General features: G+C 52.4%; 1 protein-coding gene across 1 annotated transcript; it reads left to right on the top strand.

The window, feature by feature from the left end:
- Positions 1 to 239: 239 nt before the first annotated feature.
- Positions 240 to 20,977, top strand: PTGS1 (prostaglandin-endoperoxide synthase 1). Its single transcript, XM_040963837.1, has 11 exons — positions 240 to 317; positions 406 to 507; positions 5,772 to 5,888; positions 6,136 to 6,276; positions 6,434 to 6,577; positions 8,747 to 8,928; positions 9,033 to 9,116; positions 11,575 to 11,821; positions 13,749 to 14,035; positions 18,334 to 18,481; positions 19,923 to 20,977. The coding sequence occupies exons 1-11, from the start codon at positions 311 to 313 to the stop codon at positions 20,276 to 20,278; spliced, it is 1,815 nt and encodes a 604-aa protein (XP_040819771.1). The 5' UTR covers positions 240 to 310; the 3' UTR covers positions 20,279 to 20,977.
- The last annotated feature ends 341 nt before the right edge of the window (positions 20,978 to 21,318 follow it).

The following is a 21,318-nucleotide window of genomic DNA, read 5'->3' as shown; positions in this document are numbered from 1 at the left end:
CTGGAGACCTTGACATTGCATTTGAGCCTCAGTTTCCCACATGCCAAAGGGAAGCGCTCTTTGGCATGTGGGAAACTGCAGGCTCTCTGGCAAAAAGTTGCTTTAGTGGCCGTCGGAGGGACAATTCATGAACCGGCTTGGCTGCTGTGCGGGAGCAGAGGAAGTGAGCCTGCGGCGAGGTGACAGCTGGAGGGAGGGGCGTGGGTGGAGCCGTGGGATGGGTGGGGAGGGGGCGGGCCGCGCCGGCTGGTTGGGAAGCATCCTTGGAGCCGGCCGCCCGGGTCCCGCGCCGGTCAGCAAGCCCCACGCCATGAACCGTGAGTCCGACCCCACCAGCCCTACTCACGGCTTCGGGGAGGGGAGGTCCTGAATGCTGAGCTCAGCCGCTGTCTGTCTTCCCTGCAGGGAGCAGCCCCTCGTCCCAGCTCCGGGTGCTGCCGCTGCTGCTACTGCTGTTGTTGCCCCAGCTCCCGGTCCTGCCCGCCGCTCCTGGAGCGCCCGCGCCGGGTAAGGGTCCCCTCCCAGGCCACGGGGAGCCCCTGGAGCTCCCCAGTCCCACCCCACCTCTCCTCACTCCTCCTTTGAACCTAGTTTCCTCTTTTTTGCCTGTAACGCCTGGGAATGGGAGGAGGGGATGGGGCAGGATAGACCCCCGAGGGTGTGGCCTTGGCTCGCAGTCTGATGAGGCTCTCTTGCCAACGTACGCGGTGGGGCCGGCCGCCCTTTCCCCCCTCCCCTGCCGCTGTTCAAGTCTCCTCAGTCCCAACGGACCCCAACTGCTTCCTGGAGAGGCAGAAGAGATCTTAGAGAGAGTCCCTCTTTTTTTCAACCTCTAACTTTGGAGATTGATGAGGTAAAGACGCATTTGTAGCTCGGCTGACTTCTGGGGGGTGGGGTGGGGTGTGTAATCTTCGTATGCCAGGTCCTCACTGAGCAGGGGACCTGCTGAATAGGAAACAAGCTGAACAGGTGTAGCAAGGGCCCCAAGTTCAGGATCTGAGCTCAGGATTTGAACCCTGGTCTTTCTGACCAACAGACAGAAGCAGAAATCTCCCCTCTCTGCTAGTCACGGTGCACCCCTGCTTCCTTCTGGCCCAGAGGAGGATGAGAAAGTCAGGATCCGTAAAATTCCACCTCTTTGAGGTGCTGGGGGTTCCAGGTAGAGGGATTACTCCTCTCTCAGTCACCTTTCCTCCTGGCCAAGCCAGCAGGGCCTGGACCTGGCTTCCTGTTCCTACTGCCCCTGGTGGGATCCAGGAGAGGACAGTGGCATGGAGGGGCAGCCTGAGCTTCTGCAGTGGTGCCTGGTGGATCTGGGGCTCGGAGGAGAGAGACATGTCTGTGGGCTGCAAGTCTGACCAGGATTCCTGAGGAAGAGGGTTTAATTGGGTGCATGTGCAGAAGGCAGAAAGGTAGAGACTGTTGAGTGGAGCAAAGGCCTGGTTTGCAGTTAGCAGGGGAGGTCAGCATGGGATTCACCTCATCCCGCTCACTGGCACCTGCCAGGACCGAGAGCTGGAGCCACTTACAAGAGGGGGGACTCCAGAGGGTCAGAGTCATGGCTGAGGGACACACGGCAGTTTGCAGAGCTCAGGGAAGGAAACAGCTGCCTGTCTGTGTGAGGAGTTGAAGGCAGCTTCCTGGAGGTGGTGACGTTTGGACCAGACCTTGTAGGAGGAGGGGCTGGGTGAGAACTCACTTGGAAATGGGACAAAGGGTCTTCCTGGTGGGAGCCAGGAGGGCAGATGATGGGGATGTGCGGGCTGTGAGGCAGGTGCTGGGTGAAAGGGATGCAGGATGAGGCACTGGGGGTGTGCTGCAGGTGACTGGGAATGGGAGACCCAAGAGGGGAGGGTGACTTCAGCAGGTGCAGGATGCCAGGTGTGGTAGGGGCAGGAGGGCTGGGGATGCTTTTGTGTTTCCAAGTCTGCAAGTAAACTGAGGCCCAGACTACCCAGGCAGCTGCCCCAGGGGGCTGAAGGGCTGGTTGTTTGCCTCTGCCCCCGACCCCACTCTATCTGCCCAAGGGGAAGCAAAGGATAGGAGATGAGGGTACCAGGGCAGGAAGGGGGCAGCAGGGGACGCTGTGCCCACTTCTGTGGGGAGCAGTTGTCCAGGCTGAAGGGCAGGGCCATGCCAGGGGATCCTTCATGTGCATGACCAAGCCTTCCAGCCCCTGCACTTGGCCATGTGCCCTCTCATGAGCCAGTGAGGGGACATGATCTGGTGACCAGAGCTGCGTACCAGGTGAAGAGGCTTCAGGCAGCCATCCCAGTGCCAAGCCATCTCTTCTGCCGCCTATCTCTAGTTCCAGCTGGGGCTGTGGGCTGGGAGGGCCAGGCTGGGGCGGAGGGCTTCCAGCTGCTGAGCCCAGCTGCCTGGACCTGGTACAGTGGTGACTGCCTTTGACCCTGAGTTGCCTACCCAGCCAAGGTGTAAGGCTTGGCCTCCCTTTTCCAGACCCAGCTGCTCAGGGACCTTGTTTTTCTCTTGGGCCATGAGGCCCCTGAGCTTTTCTAAATATTATTCTCAGGGGATTTGGGGCTGACCTCTCTAACTGACCTTCTTGGAGCCTAACGCCTCCGCAGCCCAGAGAACTTGGTGTTCCTTGGTCGTGTCTGTCCCCTTGTCATGCTCAGCCCTGAGCCTGGAGCCTCATCTCGCCCCCCTGCAGTCTGGGGAATGGGGTGGGCGGTGGGGTGGAGTCGGGGAGAGGATATTTCCTTGCCCAGATCTTTGGAGCGATCTGGAGCCAGGAAGTCACAGACAGTCTATGAGGACACAGTCCAGCTGCCCGGGCTTCAGGTCTCGTGGCAGTGTGGTTGTACAGATCAGCCTGGCCCTAGGTTGTAGGGGTCTCGGCTGATGGGCCAGGGTGGGGACTGGAATCTATTGTTGCAATTCCCTGGAGGGCTGGGGGGAGAGACAGGCTTAAATGGAAGCCTCATGGGAGCATCTTCTCAGTGAGAGACTCAGAAGCGAGGCCCAAGGACCTGGGCTGGGTGTGGGGGACTCAGAATGACTGACCAGGTGTCTGCCTCTCTCCAGCTCTCTTTCTTGTTGATTTGGGGATGTCCTCTGCACAGAACCATGTTGGCATGAAAGCATATAGAATTGAAGTGGGATAGAAGGAAGGCCTTTCTATAGCAGTTCTTGGAGGTCTGCTTGTGGCACAGAATATGGGTAATCTTGTTCATTCAGCATCTTTGATGTTCACCTTGAAGGAGAGGGGGCCATCCCTACCTCACCTGAGATCACTCTGGCAACCCTGGTCTGGGCAGGGAGGGCAAGGAGATGAAATCCACACGTGGAGCCTGGGTGAGGCTGCTTTCTCTGAGCCTTGAGTTCCTCATCATGGAGCTGGAGACAGACCCTCCTCCTGGGGCAGGTGTACTAGCTTGTGGGCTTGGATTTGGTCTGTTGGAGCTGCTGCCATCCCCCCGGCTGACCATGATGGTCAGTCTCCTCTCCACCCATCCTGACGCCCTTGGACCTTGGATCAGTGGCAGCTCCTGCTGCCCTGGCTGGGGAGAACTTTTCCTGCCCTGAGGGCAGCTGGTGTTTATGGAAAGAATGTGGAGGAGGAGGGAGGGAAAGCTGGACCGTGACGGGGGCAGGGCTGCACCTCTGTCATGGCCTGTCTTGGCAGGACAGGGTGGTGGGCAACAGCCTCAACATCTGGAAACCCTCAGGTCAGATCTGCCGTCATCTAGGAAGACCAGGGATCTCTCGGGCCCAGCTGCCTGTGTCCTTGCCTTAGCTGTGCAGACGTTTGTTCAACTCTGGCCAACACATCTGGACTGCAAGGTTGAGCCCTGGCTGTGCACACACAGCCTGTACCCAGGAGACGGAGAAAGTCAGGGAAGGTGGGGGTCCCTTCTCTTGGTCATTCCTGGTGGAGAAGGGCCAGAGCCAGGGCTGGCATGGGCATGGAGAGTTAGTGAAGACATTTAGGGGTGGGGGGAGTCAGGGAAAGAATTCGGCGTCAGGCTTTGAGACTCGAGAAGGGGTATCTGCAGCATGCTTGCGCTGTGGGTGTTGAGATCCCAGCTGCGGCAGGACGAGGGGGGATAGAGGCTGGGAGGCCTGGGATTCAGCCTCTGTGCCTCCGATGGCAGCCTGGGGCAGGGGTGCTGGGAGCCTCATTTGGATGCTGGGCAGATCAGAGTGGCAGGAGGGACTGACGGGGAGAGCTGCAGCAGGGCTGGTCGGGAGGCTCCCTGGAAACTGCTGCAGGGCCCAGGGCCGTGGAAGCCGGAGGCTGGGTGCTTGGACTGGGTCCCTCTGGCCAGGTCCGCCCGCCTGCCTGCCTGTAGCAGCATGATAAGGCATTTGTGCTTAACACTCTTCCCCTCAGCCCCTCCCTCCTTCACCACTGCCCAGGCCACACCAGATGGACTTGTGGGGGTAGTAGTGGAGTCGTGCTAGGCATTAAGCAAAGCTATTTGCGTGATTCTTGGCCATTTTTGCTTGTGCATGTGTGTGTGTGTGTGGAAGGGGACGGGCAGTACAGAGGGCCTCTTCAGTGTGTGGCAGGAAGTGGGGGCAGGAGGGACCCTGAGTTCCCTGGGAGGAAGTGATGGGCTGGACACCCCAGGTCAGACCTTGTCCGGGTCATCCCGCAGATTGCAGTACTCCAAGAGGACTGGTTAGGGGTAGGGTGGGGGAGTCCCAGGCTGTTCTTGCCTTTTGCTACTCTCTTGATCTCCTATAATTAGTTCTTGTAGCTTGGGTTCTGAGCTCAGATCAGGAAACGTGGTTGCAGAAAACATTCTGGCATTTTCTGTGCGTGGCCAGGGCAGAAGGCTCCTGCTGGGTGGGTGAGTGGGGCTCTGCCAGGGCTTGGGGGAGAGTTTACCCTCCCCCGCCATGACCCTGAAGAGCCTCTCACCTGGCTGTTGAGCAACCAGAGGTCAAGCAGGTGTGAGCAGGAGGGCAGGGGTCAGAGGGGTCTGGGTTAGGAGCAGGGTGGGGCTTCCTGTAGAACTGTCCAGGATACAGGAGGGTGGATGGGGACTACCTCTCACCTTCCCCATGGCCACACCTTCCTCAGGACCCTACAGCCAGACTCCAACCTGACCTGGGCCACGTGAGACTCAGACCTGAGCCCGTTCCCAGGGTGGAGGGTGATGGTTTTCCTCAGCTGGGATGGTCGAGTCCAGAGCGGTGGGCTGGAGCTGAAGGGATGGACAGCCAGGGCTGGCTTCCTGGGTGACCTTGTCTCTACCCTGAGCTTCCCCACCAGCCAAGCAGGTGTTCTGCTTGTACCCCCACCCCACACCTCCTGTGGCACAAGTGGAGGTGTGAGATCTCGCTTCTCAGAGCTGGGGGTCAGCCCCTTTCCCACGCTTACCCCTCTTTTGAACCCCACAAACCATGTCCTCACTACTTCTGTTCTTTGTGTGAGCAGGAAGTGAATGATCTAGAAGCCTGTGGTTGCAGCCAGTGTCTTATCGGTTGTCTCCTTCATGCTCACACCCTGGGGTCTGGAGTCTTCCTCTGTTCCTCTTTGGTGGCGGTGGGGAGGGAGGAAGGAGAAAGAGAACTTCCCCTGGGGACCCAGTGTGGGTGGGGCCCAGTGCAGGGCCTGGCCATGGCAGCACAAGTGACCAGCGAGGGCCCTTAGTGGATCTTGGAGTCCAGGGACATGGGACAGAACTACTGCTTGCATGAATGTCACTGGCCCCTTCCTCCCCATCGGGGGCTGGCTGGGGCTCAGCAGGCCCTTGTCCTGCAACATGGCTTCTGATCACCGTATTTCTCACCCACAGTGAATCCCTGCTGTTACTTTCCATGTCAGCACCAGGGTGTCTGCGTCCGCATTGCCCTTGACCGTTACCAGTGTGACTGTACCCGCACGGGCTATTCTGGCCCCAACTGCACCATCCGTGAGCTGAGCTTCCAGTGCCCACCCCTTCACCCTGGCAATCTCCTGCTCCCTGGGCTCCCCCTCCCGTACCCCACCTCCAGACCTGCCTCCTGCCTGAGCTCTTGAGCCCTGACTTTGTCGCCTGCCATCACTGCCTCGCCCCTGCCCTGTTCCCTGCTGGTCCTCATCCCCTAGCCTCCATCCTAGCTACTTCTGGTCCTACTTCTGAGTGGGTCCCAACTGAGAGGCTCCTGTCACACTTGCAGCTGAGCTCTGGACCTGGCTGCGGAGTTCCTTGCGGCCCAGCCCCACATTCATCCATTTCCTGCTCACGCACGTGCGTTGGTTCTGGGAGTTTGTCAATGCCACCTTCATCCGGGACGTGCTCATGCGTCTGGTGCTCACAGGTGGGTGTGAGAGTGGGAGATAGGGACAGTCCTGCTAGTTCTCAGGAGTCCTGCCGAATGCTAGAGGTGTGTGTGTGTGTTGGGGTGGGGTTGGCTGGGGACGGGGGCAGTGAAGGTGGGGGAAGCACCGTTTCACAGTCGCTTTCATCTTCTGCAGTGCGGTCCAACCTGATTCCCAGCCCACCTACCTACAATTTAGCATATGACTATATCAGCTGGGAGGCCTTCTCCAATGTGAGCTATTACACCCGCATCCTGCCCTCGGTGCCCAAGGACTGCCCCACGCCCATGGGAACTAGAGGTGAGCTGGACCTAAGCAGGGCAGGGAAGGGTCACAGGAGACACTCAGCTATTCTTTGGGGAGGAAGCAGGCAGAAAAACACTGGAGTACTGACCCATTTCACAGACAGGTGGACTAGGCAAGGTGTAGGCTATGTCCAGGACCAAGGCTGAGGATAGGAAAAGCAGCATGGGGTCTTGCCTGAGATCATCCTACTCTGGCTCACAGCTCCCATTTCCAGGTGCCTCGTAGAAAGGCACCCTGGAAAGATGGAATCATGGGTTAATTATTCACCATTAGATAGTTTTGCATGCTTCTCCAGGGTGGATTACAGAGAAGTCCACCATTTTTTTTTCTTTATTTACCCAGGACCTCACTTGGTCTCATTGATAGGGGTTTTTCTCCCAAGGCCTTCTTATCATTCCACACCTTGGGCCTCAGTCTAGAGCCATCACTTTAAAGTAGTTAAGAAAACAGAGGAAACCAGAGTACCCATGGCTGCTGTTATTTTGGTTATGGCCACATGGTAGCGCTGTTGAACACTGGGTCTGTGCAGCTCTGTGGTTATGCTTGAGCCGATTCAGCACCTTGCATGTGTAACAGGTGTTTCTTCTGGATGTTCTTATTGTTATTATTTGTTTATAATCTATTTTGAAGGTTTCACTCACATGATTAGCTACCATTCCAACATCCCAACTGTACTGCCAGGAAAATTGCATCTCACTCACACTTTGATTAAGAGCAAACAACTTCTCTTAATTCCTTCCTGGGTGCCAACTTCTCCAACATAAACATAGACAGGAAAGTTCTGTCAACATTCATAGTGCGAGACACTCACTTCAAGTGGATGCCTACTTGAAGGCATTTAAAATAGGTAGGCATGGCCATCATCTGGCCCAGTGGTTAAGATGCTAGAGAAGATGCTCCTTATTTGAGTGTCTGTTGGAGTTGCAGTTCTGGCTCCTGACTCGGCTTGCTGCTGATGCAATCCCTGGGAGGCAGCAGGTGATGGCTCAAGCAGTTGTGTTCCCGCCACCTGCCTAGGTGACCTGAATTGCGTTCCAGATCCTGGCTTCAGCCCCCAGGCCATTGTGTATATTTGGGGTGTGAACCAGCAAGCATTACCTCTGTTTGCTTGTGTCAAATAGATTAATAAAAATTTTAAAAATAAGCTATACTGGCAAACTGTCCTACAGGCTCATTGGGATCCAGTCCCTGCTTTTGCACATGCATTTGTTTGTTTCTTGGTCACCCCTGACTGCCTTCCTGCTGGGTGGGTATGATGCTGAGCACAGGCTCTGCCCTGTTTAATGTGTTTGCTCTCTGGATTTTCACAAAACAAACTCACTGAGCCTTGATTTATAAGTTCCATACTTGTTCTCAGAGAGAGATTCTCCAGCCATTGGTTGACTCTCTGAATGCTGAAAGCAGTTGGGGACGGGTCCAACCAAAGCCAGGAGGCTAGAGAGCAACCTGGGTCCCCCCATGGGTAGCCCCACTTGCCTCCTCACAGTGTATGCATTAGCCGGAAGCTAGAATCAGAAGCAGAGTGGGACTCAAACCCAGGGGTCTCAGGCAGTGTGTTCACTGCCAAGCTGAATACCAAGCTTTCCCTGATTTCTGTCATGCCTCCTTTGCCACACTGTACACAAAGCCACTGTGTGAAACAGAAACCATCTGGTTTACCAATAGAAGAAATTGAGGCTCTGAGAGATAAGATGACTCCTCTATGTGTCGTTTGACACAGTTGGCAAACGACACAGTTGGTGGCAAGCACAGGAGACTTGGCCAGGTCCAGTTATCTCTGTTCTTATCTCCTTTTTATTCCACTACATTCCCCGTCCCCCCCCATGGGAAAAATGACAAATGTGCATAGAAACAGACAGGAGCGTATGATGAATGTTTGTGCTGTCTCCCAGTTCGAGAACTTAGCCCACCACCGTCTGCAGACCTTCTTCCTGCTGTCCCCTCTCTGTGGCAAAGGCCAGTTGCAATCCTGGTCATCAACACATTGCTCCTGGATCTTTTGTTAGAACACAGGGGCTGCTCTGCCTGGCTCTGGTGGGGGGGGAGGGAGGGACAGAGATGGCTCTAAGCAGCCTATTCCGGCTTCCTGCTTGACTTTTTGCTGGTGAGGCCAGAAGATCGATGCAGGAGGTAGCTGCTGCTCTTTCCTACCTCCCTGACCAGGCAAGAAGCAACTGCCAGATCCACAGGTCCTGGGCCGCCGCTTCCTGCTCAGGAGGAAGTTCATCCCTGACCCCCAAGGCACCAACCTCATGTTTGCCTTTTTTGCACAACACTTCACCCATCAGTTCTTCAAAACTTCTGGCAAAATGGGTCCAGGTTTCACCAAAGCCCTGGGCCATGGGGTGAGTAATTGGGCAGGGGCTCAGGACCACCCTGGACCTAATGTGGCAGGTGCAGGTCATTGCTGGGATTCGAATCATCCCAGTGAAACCCTCTCCGTTGGCAGGTGGACCTTGGCCACATTTATGGGGACAATCTAGAACGCCAGTATCATCTGCGTCTCTTTAAGGATGGGAAACTCAAGTACCAGGTAGGACTGGCCTGAGGGGCGGTGGTGTAAGGGTATGGGAATGGTCCCTTGGGTCTCCACTAGCAGAGGCTGCAAGGGGGTCCTGGGTCATGTCCTGGGAGGATTAGTTTCATTGTACCAGGAGAAGAGGCAATAAACTCCCAGGAACAGCACGGCAGACGTGAGAGTCCCATGAGTGGCAGACCTGAGCTCTTAGACACAATACGAGAGGGTTGCTTGTGGCCTGCAGCATTCATTTAACTACCTCACGGTGTTAACTGGGGACACAGGGTGCCTGACAGTGGCTGCCACATGGGGCCACACAAGCGCTGGGATTCAGTTCCATGAGGTCTTTGTGTCTAACCCAACATGGTTCAGTGGAGGTACCACGTGGGTCATGCATGTAATTAAATGTCCTGTCAGCCATGTTCACAAGACTAAAAAGGAGAAGGGGGGATGGGAGTGGGAAAGGGAAATATGACTATCTTCTTAGAACTGCATCTATGAAATACCTGAAATCTGCTATTTATATTAATAAAGTTATAAAATATAATTGTTTAAACATTAGGAAATAAGCTCATAACAATGACCACAAAGGTGAAAAAAAGGTAAAAAATAACCCAAGGATAAGATGTATTTTAATGACTTCTTACAGTTAATGCAACGTGTTGGGAGTATTAATATATGCATCCATCTAAAATGTGTTCATAAGATTGAACCTTCTCTGTCGTGATCAGTCTTCAAACATTGGGTCTGACTTTGCAGGACATTTCAATTAGGATGCTAAATTTTCCTTGGAAAGAACTGATCTGTACATATATTTGTATTTTATAAAACTTAGAGTTGACTAAATAGATTCCCTGTGCTCAGGTTGTTGCAAGCACACATGAAGGTTTGCCAATAGCTGAGTATCAGTTGTCCAAGGTAGATCTTGGGACAGGTGTTTGGTGGTGTGGTGCTTGATGTGCCACCTGGGATGGCCTCATCTAGGGTTCAAGTCCCAGCTCTGCTTGGGGTTCCAGCTTCCTGCTAATGCACACCCTGGGAGGTAACACGTGGAACTCAATCGCATGAGTCCCTGCAACCCATGTAGGTGACCTGGCTTGAGTTCCTGGCTCCTGGCTTCAAGTTTACCTTGTGGGTTCCCGGGGAGATGTGACCAAAAAGAAATGGGGGGAGAGCGTTCTCTTGGGCAACTGACAAAGTTTATTTCCAGGGTTCCAGTTTACATACATTCAGCAAAGCAACACTTCAAACATAGTTCAGCTCAGACAACGGTTACAATGATCAGGTTTGATATACAACTCCTGTCACATGTGTGAAATGCAGGGTGTTCCAGGAGAGCTAACAAGGCACCAGAATCAAAGCACCATTTGATAAGATATTGATAAGGTATTGATAAGGAGCACTACTTTGATCTAGGATGTTTGGCTAACTAAGCACAGACGTTCACCATATATCAGGGAAGCATGAGAACATATCCAAGGACTCACTGGGGGCAAGAGTGCGCTCTGGGTGAGAGACCCTCCACCTCCTCTTTCCTGGAGCCTCTTCTCAACAGGATCCCACAGGCCTCTGCGGTCCCAACTATCCTGTTGGATATATTCCCAACACTGGCTTTGGCCTTGCCCAGCCCTTAATGTTGCAGGCTTTTGGGGAGTGGGTGGAAGATTCTCTCTCTCTTTCTCTCCTGTCCATTTCTGTGTCTTTCAAGTAAAAATAAATGCATAAAAATATAAAAATGTCAGTCTAAATCAATAAAATAAAAATGAAATAAAATCCAGTAAAATTCTTTATCCATGATAGCCAGCTCTCTAGTACTCTCGTACAGCAGCTGCTCATGTCTGCTGGCTACAACCCATATTGGAGCTAGCAAATCTCAATACACAAGAACCAAACCCATTGTGATGCCTGTCACCGAGGAGAAGCTAGCTAGGAGAAGTCAGTGGGTGCTACCAGAGTCTTCAGGGGATGGGAAAGTTAGAGTTTTTTTGGGAAAAGAGGAGGAGAAGGCACGAGGGAGGCCAAGAAGGGGCAGGGTCTACCCAAGGAAGGCTCATGTGTAAGGCTGGGTGCTGGGGAGCAGCTGGAGTGCTCAGAGGGAGCATCCTGGACATGTGTTTGCTGAACCTGGTGGTGGAGGTGAGAATGACTCCAGGTGAGGGTGGCAGAGGCCGTGGAAGGAGATCCGATGTCTGCCGAGAACAGAGAGGGTATGGAAGAGATTTAAGTCAGAGTCTAGTAGTATCTGCTTGTATGAATGGACTGTCCAGCAGTGGGGTGGACATAGGGAACCTACTTATGTAGAGGAGTCAGGCCAGAAGGGAAGAATAGAGTGGAGTAGGATGGCGGAAGACAGCCCGGCATCTGGGGGATTAACCTGAGGGTTTGGGGGAGGGGCCAACTGGACGCAGGAAATTGAGGAAATTGGGGCCAGAGGTCCTGCGGTCCCCAGGTGGCTCAGTGTCCCATCCCGCAGGTGCTAGATGGAGAGGTGTACCCGCCGTCGGTGGAAGACGTGCCTGTGTTGATGCACTACCCCAAGGGTGTCCCGGCCCGAAGCCAGATGGCTGTGGGCCAGGAGGTGTTTGGGCTGCTGCCGGGACTCATGCTTTACGCTACAATCTGGCTGCGTGAACACAACCGTGTGTGTGACCTGCTGAAGGCCGAGCACCCGACCTGGGATGATGAACAGCTCTTCCAGACCACCCGCCTCATCCTCATAGGTGAGGGCTCTGGGCCAGCTCCAGAGACAGCCACAGCATGGGGTGCACCCCTCACAGACCTAGGGTTGGATTCCTGACCCTTCTGCTTGCCAGCGCGCTAACCTGAGCAGGCTCCTCTCTGCAAACATCTCCCTGGGGTGCACACTGGCTGCAGATTTGTCACGATGCTAAGTGAAGGGGAAGGTGCCTGGTTTCTTGTAGGCCTTCTGCTTATTAGCTGGGTGATACACAGCAGCTGGGACTGGCCACGCCTAACCTCAGTTCCCCCATTACACACGCTGCACTTGGTCGTGGCTGCACTTGGTCGTGTGCGTGACTCCCCAAGCCATGTGCAGGGTCAAACTCCAGCTTGCCCAGCCTTTGGGAATCTACATGCTTCCTGCTCTGTGTGTGCCTTATGTCTTCCTGGCGTGCGGTAGCTTCTGGATGCCTCAGTCCAGGATATTTCTGTGTCCCCTCCGGGCGCTAGTCTGAGACTTGAAATGTCAGATGGTTTCCTGCCTAGGAACTTGGCCCCCGACACTCCTGTACAGGCCATGTTGGTTCTGACTCATTTCCTCTCCTGATTTCTGGGCACTGCTGGGCATGTGGCTGGTCCCAATTATAGAGCCTGATTCACTGGTACCTGGAAGAGTCAGGCATCAGGGATAGAAACAACCTGAGGACGGCAGAGGGGCTGACTCTGATGGGCCAACATTGCAGAGACCTTGACCAGAGAGGGTAAATAAGTGGCTGGAAGATGCCCAGCACCAAGGGGTGGTGATGAAGTTGCACCAAGAGCAGGTCTCCTGACTCTGCATGTCGAGGGCTTTGCTAATCACCTGATGGATCAGGTGTGATGTAAGCTTGGCAGAAACTAAGAATGAGCAGGGCCAAGTGACTGTCCAAGGTCATGTGCAGACGGAGATGTGAACAAGATCTGGCTGCCACTCAAGTTCTTGAGGGATGCTTTCCCGAGGCTGAATGGCTGTGAGGGGTGAGTGTGGGTGGGTTGGAGGGGGTTTCTTGTCTTTCACTGCTGCACTCAGCCTCCCACTTCTGCCTCACGTGCATGGATAGGCCCTGTGCCCCACGCTCCAGATGCAGTCCTTGTCTGTTCTTTATCATGATCCTGCAGATACTGTTGCTGCCATTGCTCAAGTGCCTGGTTTCCAGATGAGTAAAGCCAGGGTCCTAGAGATGAAGGATCCCAGCCTGGGTTTTGGCTGCTGGAGGGGGTGCAGCCAGGCCGTGGGCCCAGCCCTGCTGGTTCTGAGTTCTGTTGCTTTGGGTCCGTTGAGCAAAATGTGGTTTCTGTCCTTATCTGGTTGAGCAGTTATCCTTCTGTTACACAATGCCTGTTTACTTCTGCCCAGGTTGGCTTGCTCTGTAACTGCTTCCAGAGGGGCAGAGGCAGAAGCTGGTGATCAGAACTCAGACAGAAGAAAGACTTCCTCTGAGATGTGTTTAGGATTAGGCTCTGCGTCTGGCCGTACTGTCCCACCTTGGTTGCATCTGAGTGATTTCTTCCAAATCACCTCCACATTGGAGGTGTCAATGGAATGTCACCCTCCCTAGGATCACACTCCACTTCCCCGTCTTTCATGGTCTCCCCCATCTCTTTGTCACAGGCTGTGGGTGGGTGGTTCTTCAAGGATCACAATATCAGTTCCTGGGCCCCTTCTTTCTCCAATCCTGCTTGGCCATAGCAGGAGCATCGAGAACCTTCATTTAGAATAGGATAGTTGCTGGTGCTCTTATTTGTGAGCGTAGTTTCATCCAGGACAGGAAGTTTCATTTTCACATCCCACGATAGAAAGATAAAGTGGACGTGGCCCACAAAGTGGAGACAATAGTGATAATAAAGATCAAAAGCAAGTGCTTTCCCAGCAGGCGGTTATGTGCCCCTAAGCCTCTTCTGCATCTCTGTCCCTCATTTCCCCTGCAGGGGAGACCATCAAGATTGTCATCGAGGAGTACGTGCAGCAGCTGAGTGGCTACTTCTTCCAGCTCAAGTTCGACCCTGAGATGCTTTTCAGCGTCCAGTTCCAGTACCGCAATCGCATCGCCATGGAGTTCAACCAGCTCTATCACTGGCATCCGCTCATGCCCGACTCCTTCAAGGTGGGGTCACAGGAGTACAGCTACGAGCAGTTCCTGTTCAACACCTCCATGCTGGTGGACTACGGCGTCGAGGCTCTGGTGGACTCCTTCTCACGCCAGAATGCTGGCCGGGTAAGCCTCAGAGGAGCATTGCTGAGGGCAGCTGGGCTCTGGAGCTGCACTCCCGTTTCCTCTGCTGTGAAATGGGGTTGTGGCCCGGCTGCCCCTCTCCTGGTCAGTGTGGGCATTCCTCCCTGGATCCTTTGGCACAGCTGTTCACACAGCCACAGCAAGCTTCCCTGCAAGTGCCAGGGGAGATAGTGTCAAGCAAGCCTGAAGTGGCTGCTGTGTCCTGGTCCTTTGGCTGTTACACCCTAGGAAGGGATGATAAGTGAATGACAGCTAAGGTCGTGTAAGCACTTCCTGTGGGCTCAGGGCTTTGCAGGTCTTGTGAGAATTATCACACGGATTGACCCCTGAGGCAGGGATTGGCATTTGGTGCGATGGTTATTTCACTATCTCACACTGGGGTGCCTGGGTTTGTGTCCCATCCTTGCCGCCGTTCCAGTCTCCTACTGTGTGCACCCTGGGAGGTGGCAGGTGAAGGCTCAAGTCCTTGGGTCCCTGCCCCCAGTGGGGGACATGTGAATGACTTTAGGGCTCCTGGCTTGCACCTGGCCCAGTGGGCATTTGAGAGGTGAGTCAGCAGATAGAGGCTATTTGTAAGCTCCTATTCCTTTCTGTTTCTCTATCTTTCAAATATATATAAAAAATAAAACTAACGAAAAAGAATTCTCAGTTGGAACACAACCTTACAGACACCCTGATTTAAAAAAAAATGAATCATATGTCAAGAAGCTCCCAGTGCTTTGGAAATTCGGAGTTGGATAGTTGGGGATTATGGGTGAGGAAGTGGTGTTGTCATGGCAGAAATCCGAAAGGAGTCAGGATTTCCCAGGTGAAGAGGTTGTGTTGGGAGCCAAGGATGGTTGTATTTCAGACAGAGAGGTCAGCACGGGCAAAGGCCCGGAGTTTAGAGGTCACAGATGTTTGAGGAGTAGGTGGATAGTCAGGGTATGGGGACGTATGTGAAAATGCTTTATTAAATGCTGATATATTTATTTGAACGGCATAGAGAGAGAAAGATTTTCCATATACTAGTTTACTTACTCTATGTTCTCAGCAGCCAGGACTTGGCCGGGCCAAAGTTGTGAGCCAGGAAGTTCATCTGGGTCTCCCATAGTGGTGGCAGAGACTAAAATACTTGGAGTCACCAAATGGTGCTTCGCAGGAAATTAGCTGGGATGGGCACCAGGCACCTCATTAGGTAATGTAGGTGTCCCCAGCAGGGCCTTTAACCAGCTGCACTACTTCATCCACCTCTCACTGCTTACAAATTCAGAAACCTCGGAGGGGCTGAACTGTGTGTCCCCTCAAATCCACTGCTGAAGTCCTGACCTCCAGGAGCTTGCTGTGTGAGTGGCTCTTGGAGGAGGGAATGAAGCTGTGTGAGGTCACCAGGCTGGGCCCTCACCCTGTGTGACAGGCATCCTTGTAAACACAGGATCATGGACAAGACACACGCAGAGGGGAGAGCGAGAACAGATGCAAGGGGAACAGATCATGTGTAAACTGAGGAGAAGCCTAGGGGGACGCCACCCTGTGGACACTTTGTACTTGGCCTCTCAACCTCACATGGTGGGGAATAAAACTTGTGTTATCTCAGCCCCCTTGGATGTAGTGTTGTCATGACCCCCCCCCCCATCCCCAGCAGACAACCATTGCCTCCTTCCCTGTGATTTCCAATCAACTCTCTCTTACACCTCCTTTCTCCTCCCCAGTTGGAACCTCCCATCTTCACCACCTCAGTGCCTGATCCCCTCATTCCCATCCCCTTGCTTCTCTCTTGTCCTCGTCCCTAGACCTCTTCTTGAAGTTGCACTATGTGAACTTGGACTCAGCTATCCTGAAGTTAGCACGTGCCACCACCAGCGGGCAGCTTCCCCCAGTAATCTTCATATGTGACCTCCCTGTTGGGGGCTGTTATGTACCTGACATGGTGACAATGGTGTCACATGCTTTGTCTGGCTTATTTGGCTACAACCATGTCAGGAGGATGTCCCCAAACCTCCCATTATTTGCGTGATGAAGGACCTCGGGATTTAAGTCACTGTCTGAGGTCCCTGTCTTCTTTCAATCAGAACTACTGTCACAAAATATCCCCATCTGCATGGTTTTAAACAGCAGAAACTGTCTTCCGTCACAGTTCTTTAACTAGAAGCTGGAAACTAAGCTGTCAACAAGGCCACACCCTCTCTGAAGGCCCTAGGGAGGGGACAGTTCGTTCCAGGGCTTTCTCTCAGCTACTGGGGATGGTTTGCAGATATTTCACTCCAGTCTCAGTGTCTCCTGGGGTGTGTTTCCCTGTGTCTCTCTTCTTATCTTGCAAGGACTCCCAGTTACTGGATTAGGGCCCAACCTTCTACAACGCAATCTCTTCTTAACTTGCCTACATCTGCGAGAACTCCACAACAGTCCTCCTTTCTCCCAAGGGGGACATATTCCAAGACCACCAATGGATGCCTGAAAATGGAGATAGTAGCAACTCCTTTATGTACTGTGTTTTTTCCCAATGCATGCATGCTATGACAGTGTCTAATTTATAAATTGGGCACAATAACAGATGAACAACAATAGCATAACAGAGCAATTATATACTGCAAGTCAAGCTGTGTGAATGTGGCCCCTTGCCTTACTGTCTTGACCCTTCCTCTGAAGCTGATGATGTGAAATGATCTAGAATGCCTTTGTGATGCGATGAAGCAAGGGGGATGATGTTGAGCTTATGATGTGACGTAAGACTGTGACCACTAGCACTGTGAAACCAGATCTGAAAAGTGAAAAGGCTACCAAGTAACTTACAGGAGAGGTAGGGTATGTGCTGTGTCTATGGTGCACAAAGACATGATTTATGTCTGGGGCAGGAGAGGAAGGGCTGGCACAGATTTAATCACCCTACTCAGAATAGTGTGCAATTGAAAGTGTTTACATAATGTAGTTCTGGAATTTTCCATTTAGCGTTTTTAGCCCGTGGTAGATTGTTGATAAGTGAGACTGCAGAAAGTGAAACTGGCAGTGTAATTAATAAAAACAAAACAAAACAAAAAACTATGTCAATTAATTCCATAATGTTATAAATTTTTGCTGTTGTTACGTTGGGACTTTTAATTGATCGGGGTGATACCCTGCTGGCTCTACCTTCAGACCAGAAATGGTCTTCCCAACAAGCCGTTGAACTTATCTGGGCAATAAGAGGCTGGACTCTATGCTTGGTATGTGCTTGCATGAAAGAATCCTAACTGAACTTGAACTGTGGTTATGCAACAAGGTGGAGGAATCCACCATGGGGGGAGGGTCAGAGGAGGGGTGGGAGGAATCCCAATACCTTTATAAAATAGTGTCACATAATACAATGTAATTAATAAAGAAAAAGTGAAACTGGGTAAAGGGAGACTACCGTGTTTAGGAATAAGATCCTATTTGCGGGTACTGGATATTAGGCTTCAAAACATCCTTGTGGGGTATACAATTCAATCCACAGCAGCCCCACACCTGGAAAATGGTTGGGCTGGGATTGGTGCCAGTCCTTGTTCGCTTTGCTCCAAGGAATATGAGTTCCTGCCCCAATTACACATGTTCTGTCAGAGAGCGCTCTCTCCTCAGGTAACATTACCGTTTCTTCCGAAGTGGTGGAGTTTTCTTTAGACCAATGGTCCTCAGCTGTCATAGAGTGCAATCTTTTTTAAAAAAAAGGTCCCTCTATTTAGTTAAAAGGCACAGTTACAGAGAGATATGGGGAGAGGGAACTTAGCTGGTTTGCTACACAGATGGCTGCGCCAGCCAGGCCTGGGCTAACACAGAGCCAGGAGTCAGAAACTCCTTTCCTGTCTCCCATGAGGGTGATGGGGGCCCAGATTCTTGAGCTATCATTTGCCATCTTCTCAGGAACGTTGATAGGAAACTGGATTGGAAGCAGAGGACACGAGACTCCATGGAATGTGGGTCCCAAGCAGCAACTTTTCCCGGTGTGCCCCATTATTCCACTCAAGAATGAAAACCTTTTCCTGGAGACTTCTTATTCTCATCAGGTTGCCTGGCCCTGACCCCTATTTTCCCTCCCTTCATAGGGGAGCAATGCAAAGGACTAGGGAAAGTTCTTGAGTGGCACTAGAGGAGTCCTAATGGCCCACTCCTCACTGGACACTCAGAGGGGGGTCATGAGAGAGAGTGACTGATGTAGAATGAGGCCATCGACCCAGCCTTGTAGTTGCTAGGTTGTGTCAGACTCTATCCTAGCTGAGACAGGACATGTGAGCTTGTTTGTAGCCTGGCCTGGCTGTGGGACCTCAGCTGTGCTTGTCTCTTGGCAGATTGGCGGTGGCCGGAACATAGACCACCATGTCCTGCATGTGGCCGTAGAGGTCATCAAAGAATCGCGAGAGTTGCGGCTGCAGCCCTTCAATGAATACCGCAAGAGGTTTGGCATGAAGCCTTACACTTCCTTCCAGGAGCTCACGGGTGAGCAGCTGGCTCTGGGACACAAGCCCTGCCCTTGAGGAACTCAAAGGGTGGGCAGCATCAGGAAGGCCAAGTGGGGCCATACCTGTGAATAGCACCGTGACTCTGGGAACCAGAGGGTTGGTGCGGGGTGGTGAAGGATAGCCAATGGCTCTGCAGCTGGGCCTGAGGGCCAAATGGAAGTTTTCCCATTGGAGTCACGAGTATTATACACAGCACATAGGAGGTGCAAAAACCTAGGAGGCCAGGTCAGTGCCTGTCTGGTAGGATTGTCTTAAGTGTGGCTACAGTTGAGAATTGATGTTGAGGGGTTGGTTAGCGATGGGAGGTTGGTGTCTGGCTGTGGATTCCATGCTAAAGATTTGGATTTTATTTTATTTTATGTTGTTCAGTGGTGTACCAGCTGCATAAGAATCATCTGGAAAACTGATTAGAATATAGAATCTTCAGACACCTTTAATAGAATGGACTTGGGTTCTACTCAAGAATCTGTACACACACACACATACTTAGAGCCACCAATGGAGAACTCAACTTCTGTTTAGCCTTCAGATCCAGTTAAAAGCTCGTTGGCTTCACCTTCTCTTCTAGCCCCCAGAAGCATGGGTTCCAGTTTCGTGGATGGTCCCACTCTGTCTTGATGTTTTCCTCATTTTACTGCAGGTTCCTTGCTCACACACTCACAGTTACACACACACACACACACACACACACACACACACACACACACACACACACACACAAATGTAATGCCATTTTCCCAAGGTGCTCGGATGCTGAGTGGCCAAGTTAAGAGCCGTTGTCACAGGTCCTGGGGAGCCAGCGAAGCAGGGATGTGAAGTGAATTCTGCCCAGTGTCCGGTGAAGAGTGAGTTTGAGGGTATGGTAGGGAAGATCTCAACCTGTCTCCTCAACCTGTGCATGTACAGGTGTCATGGCGAGGGGTGGGTCCTGGGGTCAGGGAATGTGGTCCTCACTCATTGCTGGGCTTTCATCTTTCATGACAAACAATCCACAGGTGCAGAAAGACCATCACTACCTTTTGGTGTGTGCTTGGACATGTACCTTGTATCTTTTAATCTCTTGTGGATTACATGGACTCAGACCAGGATAGGAAACTTGGAAACTCGCCTGTGACAGAATAAAGATGGGTGGTGTTCTCCCTGTTGACATGACCAAGCAATCAGATCCCAGAAAAGTTATACACTTCTAGGTTGGAGACCCAGGCCCAGTTAAGTAGCACATTCTTTCCCAAGACTCAGTCTAGACTAGTGGTCCATTTTTTCTTTCTTTTCTTCTTGATTCTTCCAACATCACCAAGGATGAAGTTTGAGGCATTTTCCTAGTTGGCCAAATTTTCCTTCTAGAGACCCTCTTATCTTGGAAAGACGTAAGTACCGAAGGTTCCCACAGCTCTGACTGTGGTTTGTCTCCCTTTCAGGAGAGACTGAGATGGCTGCGGAGCTGGAAGAGTTATATGGGGACATCGATGCCTTGGAATTCTACCCAGGGTTGCTTCTTGAGAAGTGCCAACCGAACTCCATCTTTGGGGAGAGCATGATCGAGATTGGGGCACCCTTTTCCCTCAAGGGTCTCTTAGGGAACCCCATCTGTTCTCCAGAGTACTGGAAGCCAAGCACATTTGGTGGTGAGGTGGGCTTCAACCTCGTCAAGACAGCCACACTGAAAAAGCTGGTTTGCCTCAATACCAAGACCTGTCCCTACGTCTCCTTCCGTGTGCCTAGCTCCAGCCAGGATGATGAGCCCACTGTGGAGCGACCATCCACAGAACTCTGAAGGGCAGGGGTGGCAGCATGCTAAAGGGGAGAGCTTGTTCTTGTCACTCTGGAAGGATGAGGCCAGGCTTGCGACAGCCCTTACATGTTGGTTTTTTGATCTGGCACTGTGTGTGTTGGGGTTGACATTTGGGACTTGGCGGCTCACTTGTTACTGGAATGTTGTTATTTTGTTCTAGAATGCTGAATTTCTGGTTCACTCATCAGAATGTTTGGGGTGGTTCTCATTTGGCCTCTCAGAATGCTGGATCCTCGTTGACATCTTGGAATGCCATTGGGGGTTCTAGAATACGGAACTCTAGAAAGTTGGGTTATTTTTGCCCTCCTGAATCTGGTGGCCCTCCAGAATGTTTCCTCTTGGCAATTCAGAATGTTGCATTCCTGAGTGCTGATCCAGAACAGAGGGGGCTGAGCCGGGTCAGAACTGGCCTGATTATCTAGAGGTCGATTTGACTTATTCTGCTATTCCATAAACTAGCCACAGGACAGAAGAACTTATTGCCCAACAAGAGTGCACTGCCTGAATCTGCCTGCACTGAGGGGTGGTTTTGTCACTTAGACACTGGTCCAAGGAGGTAGAGAGGAAAGGTGAGTGTTTTCCCGCACTCACAGTTGGAAGCCACTAGAGCTCTGTTCCCATCCAGGGCTGAACTCATGGCAGCTGTTTCCCATGAAGCTAATAAAACTCTTTCCAAAGTTGCCTGTGCTGTGCCTATTTTTGGCTCCATCTTGAAAAATCAGCTGCATCTTTGATCTGAGCCACCACCAGGTATGCTCCAGTTGCTGGTGTGAAACTTCCTGCTAGGACCTGAATCTTGACTGTGTGGATGTTTTCCTATGCTGATGTTGCTCTTCCCAGGCCACAGCCCTAGGACACTCAGTGCCCAGCACCTGCAGATGTGCCATTTGGCCTAATGAAAGCCACTTTCTCTTTTACAGAGTACTGAGAGTGCAGGCACCTGGGGAGGAGAGCCAAATTGGAATCAGGCTCTGGCTGAGCCATGTGCCTGTGCTCTTGGTGCATCCGGGCTTGGCTCAGTG

The sequence above is a fragment of the Ochotona curzoniae genome, unplaced genomic scaffold (assembly GCF_017591425.1).
Source record: "Ochotona curzoniae isolate NIBS_2020 unplaced genomic scaffold, NIBS_Ocur_1.0 scaffold_3208, whole genome shotgun sequence".
Lineage (NCBI taxonomy): Eukaryota > Metazoa > Chordata > Mammalia > Lagomorpha > Ochotonidae > Ochotona > Ochotona curzoniae.
The sequence above is the reverse complement of the archived record's forward strand: the minus strand, read 5'-3'. Positions and strand labels throughout refer to the sequence as shown.